The sequence below is a fragment of the Temnothorax longispinosus genome, chromosome 4 (assembly GCF_030848805.1).
Source record: "Temnothorax longispinosus isolate EJ_2023e chromosome 4, Tlon_JGU_v1, whole genome shotgun sequence".
Lineage (NCBI taxonomy): Eukaryota > Metazoa > Arthropoda > Insecta > Hymenoptera > Formicidae > Temnothorax > Temnothorax longispinosus.
This window is the reverse complement of record NC_092361.1, coordinates 17,904,199-17,914,825: the sequence shown is the minus strand read 5'-3', so window position 1 is coordinate 17,914,825 and position 10,627 is coordinate 17,904,199. Positions and strand designations below refer to the sequence as shown.

Below are 10,627 nucleotides of genomic sequence, written 5' to 3'. Positions count from 1 at the left end.
CTGTATCCAGAAGAAACGTCCAATCACGTGCTAAAACGCACGTGTGGTAGAAAAAAATTAAGAAATAAAAAATAATGACAGCGTAGTTTGATCCAGATAAAGTCGGCTAATAATCTATTTGAAGAATCCAAAAAGAATTCGAAACGCAGAATTGAACGTCGATTCTTCTCGATATATCGATCGATATATTCATCAGCACTCGTTTATTACTTCACATCCTCCACAGAGGTCCTTCACACTGTTGTGGTTGCATGGGTTGTTGGTTGTTGCGTTTTGTAAAAACGGTTTTTCAAGTAACAAAGTGGAGAAATACGGTTATCGAAGAACATTCTTAAAGAATTTTCGTGACGGACAAAGGTTTTCAATACGATAACCGCAATGTCGATCGGAGTTCCCATTAAAGTGCTTCACGAAGCCGAGGGCCATATTATAACCTGCGAAACGAACACCGGCGAGGTGTATCGCGGTAAACTGATAGAGGCGGAGGATAATATGAATTGTCAGATGCAGGGTATCACAGTGACGTACCGGGACGGCCAGGTCGGGCAGCTGGAGAACGTGTATATCCGAGGCTCGAAAATCAGGTTTCTCATATTACCGGATATGCTGAAGAATGCACCCATGTTCAAACGACCCGGCGGCAAGGGATCGGGCACAGCCGGCAGAGGAAAATCCGCTATATTGCGAGCCCAAGGTTTGTCCGTAATACGGGATCGTTGTTCCTGTAAACGTCGTTCGAAAGAAGAAGTTATATCCGGAAAGACATGGATGAGACATTTGTAAAAGAAAGCGAAAAAATGACTAAGATATTAGATTGGACTTAACTTATGTTGGACAGAAAGAATGAATAGAACTATAATTTTAATATCTGTTTTAAAACGAATTACATTAGAATAATTAAAAAGGAAGTAATTATATGTCACTTGTCTCGTTGGGAAATGATATTAATTAGGACTAGGATCAAGTTTAATGTGTACTTAAAAATCTGAATCACATCCAATAATCGAACTTCATTTTCTAGGATTTGAATAATATTTATAAGAAATAATATTTCATATATTGTACTTGAATCGATCCTGACTAGTTAGTTTCGAATTTTAGAATGAATACTTGTAGGAATTGAAATGTACTTATAAATTTCTATTGTAAAGAATCGAATCTTTGGCAAGTTTAGCGATTTCCTTTTAAAATCCTTTTTATTTGATAATTCTAATATAATATAATGCTTTCAGCTCGTGGCAGAGGAAGAGGGCAAAATCAAAGAGGCAAGGGTACTGGTTCGGCACCTTGGCTGAATCAACAGGGTCAACCGGGTGGATCTCAACCTGGAAGAGGCAGGGGATAAATTATGTGATAGTAAACAATATTTTCTGATTATTTAAGTACAGGTGTAATTTCATTCCCGTATTTTTGTATCATTTCGAAGCAATATATTTCTGCGTACACTCAAAATTGTGATTTCTATTTCTGATACATGTGTGTGATTGATAATAAATCAACTATTCCATATATACTTTCACTATTAAGAATTTACGTCTTTCTTTGAAGTCAAATTAGAATCAAATAATGCTAGTTTACTATCTGTCTCAACATGACTGATAAAGTAGATAGAGATCAGTTCACCGATTTTATAATACATGTAAAAATTTGACTTGTATGAAATACTAAATCTAACTTAAATATAAAAATCTAACTTGTATTGAAATATGGGTTTCTAAAACGAATTTCCATCTTTTTTATTTGCACTTCCAACTTTCCAGTCAAAGTTTTATAAAATTGAGGTGAGAGAATCAAGATCGAATGTAACTCCCATCGACTCTGAATTGATCATTTTTATACAGAGCATTTTTGTATTACCCCACGTTTAACTTCTGTTTTGAAAGATTATTTTAAATTCTTTGTCTATTTTATTCGTAGGCTTTGTTTCTATATGGCTGCGTTCGGGGAGCGCGCTATTAATTGAATCATTCTGTCTTCATCGCTCATCAGGTGTAAAACAAGGATAGAATAAGCAATTAGCGCTAATAGCGCGCTCCCCGAATCTAGCCTTTATAGGCGAAATAGAGATTAAAATAGTTTTAGTTTTTTTGAATGGTGCCAAATATACCGATTGAATATTGAAATAAAATCTAAAAATTCCCTCCAAGATTCCCTCCCCTCACCATAGTATCCATCTAGCGGCAACTTGAGCAATTAATTTTTAACAGCATGCCAAGTTACTCCTTTCGCATACACGTGTTTTTTGACATAACCAATCTCCAGACTCCAGGGTTCCAGTGTTTGACATAACCTATCCTGGTGAACGCGCAGCTGCAATTATGTTTAAACAATCTCAGCCGCAATTACTTAATGTAAATAGAAAACCTAGTCAGCCGAAGAGGCGAAGGAAGATCACGCTTGTCTTCGACGAGGAAAAGCGACGGTAATTTTATCTCAGGAAGTCTACTTCTACTTCAGGAAGATACTTCCTCGTGTAGTCAACACACTAATTTATATTCACGTGTTCATGCGTTCAATTATATTAACAAATTTTCTATTCATAAGAGTTTTTATATTTACAGAGAATTTTTAGGAGGATTTCGTAAGAGGAAGCTAGAGCGAAAAAGGAAGGCTCAGGAGCAATTGCAGCAACAACTGAAAGAGGAACGAAAGAAAATTAAACAAGAAGTGAGTCATGCTTTCATTTGGAGAGCATCAAGACATTTCTCAAAGAATTAGAGAAAGCACGATGATATATATTTCTTTTTTTCAGGCGCGAGAACGTTACAAGAAATCATTGTCGCATCACGTTGTCCCAGAGCTGGAAGAATTGTTATCTCGACAAGAATACGATCTCGAAGGTCATACAGTTAGTATTTTAGAGTTGAACGTTGCGGATCTCGCAGAAGGAAGCAAGTGGATAGGTGAAAACAAAATTACAGAAGAAACAGAAGAGCAAGATGACGACCAGTGCAGTGATGTCGACGACGACGATGAAATTGTGGGAATGTCGTTACAAAAGAAACCCAAGAAACAAGCGCAGCAAAACTCTAAATCCGATAGCCGAGAGATAAAATCTGCGAAAGAACTGAAACAAGAAGTTAAGAAAGCAGCGCTGAAACGAATAAAAAAGAGTAAAGCGTTTCAACAAAAGCAGAGACTGGAACAGCAAAAAAACAAAAAGCAAAGTAGACAAAAGTTGCAAAAAGCCCAGAAGCTAGCGCAAAAACGTGGCACTAAAAAGGGGACTAAAACGAGGAGTAAAAAGAAATCCGGACGTTAGGATATTTGATAAATTTACTGCACAAACTCTAAATAAATATATTTTGTAATTTTGCGAATATTGTGTACATATACAAACATGCGTTTATCACTTCTTCGTCTTTTCACCGCTTTTTGAGGCATACGGACAGATATCCTTGTTGAGACATTCCGAACACTTGGGAAATCGAGGTAGACAAGTTTCTTGACCAAATCCCACGAGGAGATGATTCACTTCGCTCCACAAAGGTTTGGGAAGCCAATCCTCCAACTCATTCCTCGTTTCCTCCGGCGTCTTCGTTGGCTTCCTCACCCATTTCAATCTGTTGCAAATCCTGTGAACATGTGTATCCACGCCGATGCCGGACACCTCTCCCCATGCAACTCGCATGCATAGGTGAGCCATTTTAGGGCCTACCCCTGGCAGCTCGCACAATTCTTTTACTGTTTTTGGTATGTCACCATCGTATTTATCTAGAAGGATTGTTGACGTCCTTTTTATGTACTGTACCTTTTTCTACAAAAGAAAAGAAATTACATATTTTTTAATATAAAAAATTACTTTTAAATCTAAAAAGATTGTAATGTACACAATTACATATTACTTAACGACTCAATTATTATGAATTAAAAATTAGTGAAAGAAAAACAAAGGTTTATAATATAATGGACAAACGGATTTGTATTATTTACAGAATTAATTCTACTTTCATATGCTAAGAAACTAAAAATAAGTTAAAAATTAATAGAAGGAAAGTTATAGGCTTATAATATAATTGATAAATGGATTTGTATTATTTACAGAATTATTCTACTTTCATATGCCAAGAAATAAAAAATGAATTAAAAATTAGTAAAAGGAAAACGTAGATTCATATTATTTACAAAATTATTCTACTTTTATATGAAGAAATTTAAAGTAAAAGTTAAATTCTAAAAACGTTTCGTAAATAAATAAAGCACTGGTCCTTACTTTCCAAAATCCAACTGGATGTATAAGTTTGCCTAGAACATCGTCGGGGGTAGCTACAATTATATCCGGCTGACAACCATAAGTGTTCAGACGCTGCATAGCAGCGAACGTGACCTGATCCTTGGTCTGACTGCTCAGCATCAGAGCTACTAACGATTGATATCTAAACATCGTGGGACTAGCGTTACGATCCGTACACTTGTGGCAACCCATTGTGTCAACCGGAGCTGTCTCATCCTTTCTCATCTCTTTAATGTTTTCAAGCACGGTCTCCCAGTTCGGTGGCATCCATCGCTCTTCATCCTTGATATCCTTTAGGTCTGTCGATTGCTTTGCATTCTCGTTTTCGACCTCACGTTCTTCAACTTTAACGTCCGCTACGTCTGTCGACACCGCCGCATCTTCGCTCTTTACCACGACTGGCGTAACGTTGGGCTCTTTGGCGTTCGTTTCGTCATCCTTCGTAGCTCCATGCTCGATCTTGATCGGCGTACGTTTCTTCCTCGCCGATCTCTTCTCGCCGGCGAAGTAGGGCGACGTTTTCTCCGAGGAGTCCGCGTCGACGAGGGTCGTTTTGCCCGAACGTAAAGTTCTCGACGCCGCGAGACCGGCCAGCTTCAACCGTTTGTTCATCTTATCACGTGAGACACGTTACGGAGCTGTCGAATTAATTTCTATAAGTAACGAGAAGAACGTTTTTTCGTACTACCTGCGCCATTCGAAATTGACATAACCATTCCCGCTCGCGCTGGCCAGTCGAGGTTAGGACAGTTGTTCGTTCCTTGCAGCTGCACCGTGCTCAGCAGTTTGCACTTGAAACGAGATGGACACAAAATTAGATGGAGAGAAAAATTGAAGAGAAAAGGAAAGAAGAATTGAAAGCGCAAAGTCTTCTATTACAAGGAACAGATTTTAGACGAAGCGATAGGTAGTGCCATAAACAACAAAAAAGTTATTTCCATTTATATTATAATTTCCAAGCTTACAGAATTAATTTTTGAATTCAGGTACATCCTGTTTATTGCTGTATTGAAATCATTTGCGTTTATTCGCAACCAAATCGAAAGGAACTCGACCTATCACGATTCGTGAAACATTCCAGCAATACTGCTGGAAAGGATTGCGCTGTATGGGACTGGATTTCACTGGATTCGTCCGAAGTTGGCAGCATTCGCCAAACGAAACGTCAACATAACCTAACAAAAAGCCAAATTGATCTGACGTCGACCTTCGAGGTTTGGAATACGTGATATTTAATGCTTAATTTCATTATTTCGAAGAAACACGATAAATTTGTCAAATAAATGATTGTAGCGAGGAGCGTCACGACTCATGAAAATGCATACGTCTGCTAATTTTATCCTACGCGGTGGTGACGCAGCGTTTGCCAACAGACAGCGATTGTTGTTCGATCAGCTGTCCGTCGCGGAAAGCAAATGTAACAAACATGACAACTCCGAGGCGAACGAGGAGGCGGAGATGGTGGTCGAACGCGAGAAGAGGCCAGCCCCGAGCGACGACCGGAGGCAGAAGAGAGAGACGAAGAGATTTCGCGGCAGGGAGAGTATCTTCAAGCGTCCCGAGGGTCCGGCGCCGCGCGCCAATTTCAGAAACATTCCGGACCATCACAGAAACCCGCACAAGTGGGTCAGGTACAGCCTGGACGACGTGTCCAGCGAGGACATGACGGAGCGCAGCAACACGCAGGCCGCGATGTCGTTCCTGAGGGAATTGAAGGCGCGCAAGAGAAAGGAGGATATCGACGAACGCGAGGACGACGAGCAGATGGACGTCGAGCCCTGCGAATCAAGCGCGCGAGGTTCTACGGAGACGCGGTTCAAGTCCAAGAAACGTGCGTCGTCGCAGATCGCGTTCAGAAAGCCGCAGACGAAAGAGACGACGGACGATACTGGCGCGACAATCGCAGAGCCGGACGAGAGACCTGTATTCAGAAGCAGTAAGATCATCCTGCCGGAATACGTGATCGGGGAGAGGCCGAAGAGGACCACGCGTAAACAGAATCGGCCGGTGGTTAAGGTCGACCGCTCGAAGGAACTTAGATTAGACCATTTGCAAGAGCCGGATGAGGAGGAAGACGACTGAGGCCGAATGTACAGTGTATAAAATTATTCTACACAGATAAGAGAGCGATCATGGATAATCATGGATATTCCCTTGATAGAAAATTCACAGGCATTCGTAAATTTTGTAGGCATGTATATAAATACGTGAAGACAGGCGCTTATTAATCTCGTATTTATACAATATTTAGTACAAATAAGATTACATACTATATATTGCAAGTAAGGAACAAAATTCTCTCAATAATGTGAGATCTGTATAATTATAGTAATTAAGCATGTAATTATCTTAAATTTGAAGATATCGACGTGTCTAATTATTTTATCCACATTTTGTGTAATGTAAAAAAAGGAAATAGATGTATGTTTAGTTAACACATCAATATTATTGTTTTAAACAATATTTTTTTCATCATTCCTCGGTCATTGCAACGTTAAAAATCGGATGGCTTCTCTCCACATTACTCCACAAACGAGATGCCTTCTATCTATATTACATGTATTTTATTTCAAGTGCAGAAAGTGCAACAGGTGCACTTGCTCCGACACCGAGAACAGTCGCAGTCGCAAACAAACGGCCATTATTTGCTACTCCGAGTGCACGTCGTGTGGCGTTAGGTTAGGTTAGGTGCGCTCGCTCGCTTCCGCGGGACCGTTCGCCGGCGGGAAGAAATTCGAGAGACTCGCGGAGGTTATGTCACCTGGGGCGACCGTCTGAGCTGCGTCGTGACCTCGGTAAGTGCCGTTCGCGCGAACGCCGACGTAACCGGCACCCGGGCGGCGTAGCGCGCTTTTGCGAGCGGGGAAAGGGGGGGGCGAGAGCCATAACCTGTACGCGTGCACCTGTGTCGTTTCGATTTTCAAAATGGCGTGCCGAGTGTGAGAGGCAGGGCGAGGACTCGCCGCGCCTCGTCGTCGTCGTCGTCGTCGCGACATCCGGTGTTACCCTGTCGTCGGGTCGCGAGAGCACGTGCGTACATACGGTGCCGCTCGTGCGCGAAGTTGCCCCCCTCGTGAGAGAGACGTTATGCCATCGCACGCGCGCAGGACGTAGGGAAAGTCTTTTCTTCCACGTTTCTTTTCCTTTTCTTATTTTTTTCTCTACCCTTCTGTTTCTTTTGGTTCCTTGATGGAGATCCCGATGGAGATCTCGATGGAAATCTTCCTGACGGCGTTCTCCGTGATATTCAGTCTATTAATAGTGTTCCTCCTTGTTGTGATAGGTAAGCACACGTATCAGGGCGCTGGTGCCCCTAGTCACGACGTCCCGACGTAATTACGTCATCAGGGGGAAAAATAAAAACACGCGGATTCGGCAGACACACACACGAGTTTCTTGTTTTGTGCGCTAAGCGCAGATTGCGTGCCTGGTAACTGTAAAATGCGAATCGTGATCTTTAGACACCTAACTGCGTTCTAGTAGTTTCTAAATTTAGTGCTGCGACACTCATACATAGTGCTCACATTGTTTTTGTATGTCATCATGCAGTATATCGTTATCGCACAGTGATAAGCATATTTTTTTTGCATTATGTCATTTACATTTGTTTCCTTGAGTGGCGATAAAGAGCTTGCTATAGTATATTCAAGCACTAAATTATAGAATTTCATACATATATATGAAATTTATAATTCAAGCTGAAAGTTTGAAGTACATTTATATCATTAAAATGTTTAAATTGCTTACTTTAGTGACAATAAGATAGAGCGGGCAAGAGATAAGCGTTTCAATTATGTAAATATATTTCAAGATCTTAGCTTGAATTATAAAACTTACTGAATATATAATTATTGAAATCATGCATGTTTTATTTTGTTTTGTTTTTGCATTATTACATACCATACACATAATATTCACACGATGATTTGTTTCAACAGGTTGGTACTTAGTCTGGACGTTCTTCCTATCACGATTCCGCTTCGTCAGAGAATTAACTGGGAATGGAATGAGCGAATCGTCGTCGGTTAACGATTTGAAGAACGGTCGCGCACGCATAAAGAAACTTCGCCGTGATTAAATACAATTACATTGGAGCTCTAATAACCATAATAACGAACGCAATAATTGTATAAAGCAAAATTGAATCTTGGATATCACACGATAGAATATATCCGATCAAAATGTCTGTAAACATACGTTGTGCGACTACGGAAGACCTGCTGAATATACAGCATTGCAATTTGCAGTGCTTACCTGAGAATTACCAAATGAAATATTATCTGTACCACGCTCTCTCGTGGCCGCAGCTGAGTTACGTAGCAGAGGACGAGAAAGGAAGGATAGTGGGATACGTGCTCGCCAAAATGGAGGAGGACTGCGAGGACAATCCCCACGGACATATTACCAGTCTGGCTGTAAAACGCTCGCACAGAAGGCTGGGCATCGCGCAAAAGTTGATGAATCAGGCCTCTCGGGCGATGGTGGAGTGCTTCGGAGCGAAATACGTTTCACTGCATGTGCGTAGAAGTAATCGTGCGGCTCTCAATTTGTACACGAGCAGCTTGCAGTTCGAGGTGTCGGAGGTAGAGCCAAAATATTATGCGGATGGCGAAGATGCTTATGCTATGAAGCGTGATCTTACCAGCTTCCATCACGAGAAGGCTCTTAGAGACAGAGCGCACAAGGAGGGCAATGTTCACACACATTTAGGTAGATGCTGCGGCGATCACTCTTAGTCCATTCATCACCGCTGCTGACGAGACAGGATTGGATTCTTAAGTCACTCGTTCGATGATGCAAATCTGAGAATAAACCCGCTGCATGTCTTTTTGCCAAGAAATGACGAGATGACGTCCGAGACTACGTGTCTGGGGGATTAATTAAAACTGATTATGAATACTTTGTTATTTCTTGCATGGGGCAAGAGCTTCTACTTATCAAAGTTTGATGTGGTACACTAGTAAAAATATTTTATATGCGACTGGAGGATACTTGTTAAAGTTTGCACGATACGGAGTAAGATTGAACTTTGGGACTGTTGTATTTTTCAGTTCACACAATGCGCAACGTAATTAAAACTTATAAATTGACTTATAAATATGTAAGAAATAAAGGATTCTTGAAAAGGGCAATCTATTCGATCTTGACTTTTTTTCCATCATAACTTTATTGAATGACTGCAACTGTAATTCATATGTAACGCGCCAGTATGCAATATTAATTGTTCAGGGCGTTGTCAAGCGTGTTGTTAAAAAGTATGGTAGAAAAAAATAATATTTTACAGCACTGAAATGGGCTCAATTTATACAGTTCATACTTACACTTTAAAGTCGGATCTACGAATATTTGTCTCGATAGATATTTTCTTTGTCTTTTTCAATGTATTTTGGCTTAAAAATTATTTTTGACATTGCACGATATTCAAATAAGTTTACTCCACTAATGCATCTCGGATGTACTCTATTATGTTTGTGTATACATACTCCATTTCTGTAATAGGAATAATTATATTATGTATATATATATATAATATGTATAAATATATCTATGTACAAATAAGGTGTTCTTAAGGTAACATAATTATTTAGTTTATAACGCATCTCTACTTTGCAAACAACACAAAGGAGTCTTCAATGATAAAACGCAGGAATTGTCCTTGCGCGATTATACCGAAAAAATGATTTAAAGCGTCATTGTGATAAACCAATTTTCGATGTGTGATCAACGTTCCTTTAAGGAATCATCGCGCGCGCTATATCGAGAGTTTTCGTTTCTAATTTCTCTTTATCTAATCTTGTAATAGCTGCTCTCGGATATATAGCTATCGTATGCTCTCGTAAGTTTATAGTAATACCGTTACGTATACATTTACGAGTGACCGCGAGGATGATTCACAACTATCGCGAAAAGATCATCCAGGTACAATGTATAAAAGGGGAAATCAGGGAAATGATGAGTTGATGCTCGCGTGGTTAGCGACGTTCATCAACCGGCGTTTTACAAAAAGGAGAAACCATATTCCACTTAATGCTACAACACATATTTGAATACGATGATTCAACGCGGATGATAAGCACCTATCGATTCGACTATCATATAAATTTCTAAATATACAATTCTATCTATCTATATATGTATAACTGCCTGCCATATGCATTATAATTACAAAAACGCTTCGTCAATAAATTATAATACAAGTCTCGTAAACGAGGTTCGTGTATAAACGCTTCTCCATGCGCGATATGCTTGGGTATATAGTCTCTAAAAATAATAATAATAATAAATGTAAGATAAATGTAAGTCGCCTTCAAAGTCGCTTCGTCTCCGTTACACACAGTAAATCACATTAGTTAATCTAAATAAAATAAAAGAATCGAAAGAGAGATACTCCCA

At 39.9% G+C, this 10,627-nt stretch overlaps 5 protein-coding genes across 6 annotated transcripts; 4 read left to right on the top strand and 1 right to left on the bottom strand.

The window, feature by feature from the left end:
• The first annotated feature begins 137 nt into the window (after positions 1-137).
• On the top strand, positions 138-1,509 carry Smd3 (small ribonucleoprotein particle protein SmD3). Its single transcript, XM_071775360.1, has 2 exons — positions 138-694; positions 1,233-1,509. The coding sequence occupies exons 1-2, from the start codon at positions 379-381 to the stop codon at positions 1,343-1,345; spliced, it is 429 nt and encodes a 142-aa protein (XP_071631461.1). The 5' UTR covers positions 138-378; the 3' UTR covers positions 1,346-1,509.
• Positions 1,510-2,206: 697 nt separating this feature from the next.
• Vito (nucleolar protein viriato) lies at positions 2,207-3,312 on the top strand. Its single transcript, XM_071775351.1, has 3 exons — positions 2,207-2,422; positions 2,562-2,667; positions 2,753-3,312. The coding sequence occupies exons 1-3, from the start codon at positions 2,319-2,321 to the stop codon at positions 3,260-3,262; spliced, it is 720 nt and encodes a 239-aa protein (XP_071631452.1). The 5' UTR covers positions 2,207-2,318; the 3' UTR covers positions 3,263-3,312.
• Nthl1 (Nth-like DNA glycosylase 1) lies at positions 3,287-4,846 on the bottom strand. Its single transcript, XM_071775345.1, has 2 exons — positions 4,214-4,846; positions 3,287-3,757 (listed from the first exon to the last, which is right to left on the bottom strand). Exons 1-2 carry the CDS (start codon positions 4,844-4,846, stop codon positions 3,350-3,352), a joined length of 1,041 nt encoding a protein of 346 aa, XP_071631446.1. The 3' UTR covers positions 3,287-3,349.
• Positions 4,847-5,545: 699 nt separating this feature from the next.
• Positions 5,546-6,677, top strand: LOC139811218 (uncharacterized). Its single transcript, XM_071775346.1, has one exon. The coding sequence runs from the start codon at positions 5,546-5,548 to the stop codon at positions 6,314-6,316; it is 771 nt and encodes a 256-aa protein (XP_071631447.1). The 3' UTR covers positions 6,317-6,677.
• A 206-nt stretch (positions 6,678-6,883) lies between these two features.
• Vnc (GNAT family N-acetyltransferase vnc) lies at positions 6,884-9,366 on the top strand. 2 transcript variants are annotated; one of them, XM_071775358.1, is made up of 3 exons: positions 7,170-7,344; positions 7,518-7,664; positions 8,173-9,366. In XM_071775358.1, the coding sequence occupies exon 3, from the start codon at positions 8,416-8,418 to the stop codon at positions 8,968-8,970; it is 555 nt and encodes a 184-aa protein (XP_071631459.1). In that variant the 5' UTR covers positions 7,170-7,344; positions 7,518-7,664; positions 8,173-8,415; the 3' UTR covers positions 8,971-9,366. The 2 variants fall into 2 exon arrangements, with proteins under 2 accessions (XP_071631458.1, XP_071631459.1); XM_071775357.1 differs by lacking the exons at positions 7,170-7,344; positions 7,518-7,664 and adding an exon at positions 6,884-7,029.
• Positions 9,367-10,627: the final 1,261 nt, after the last annotated feature.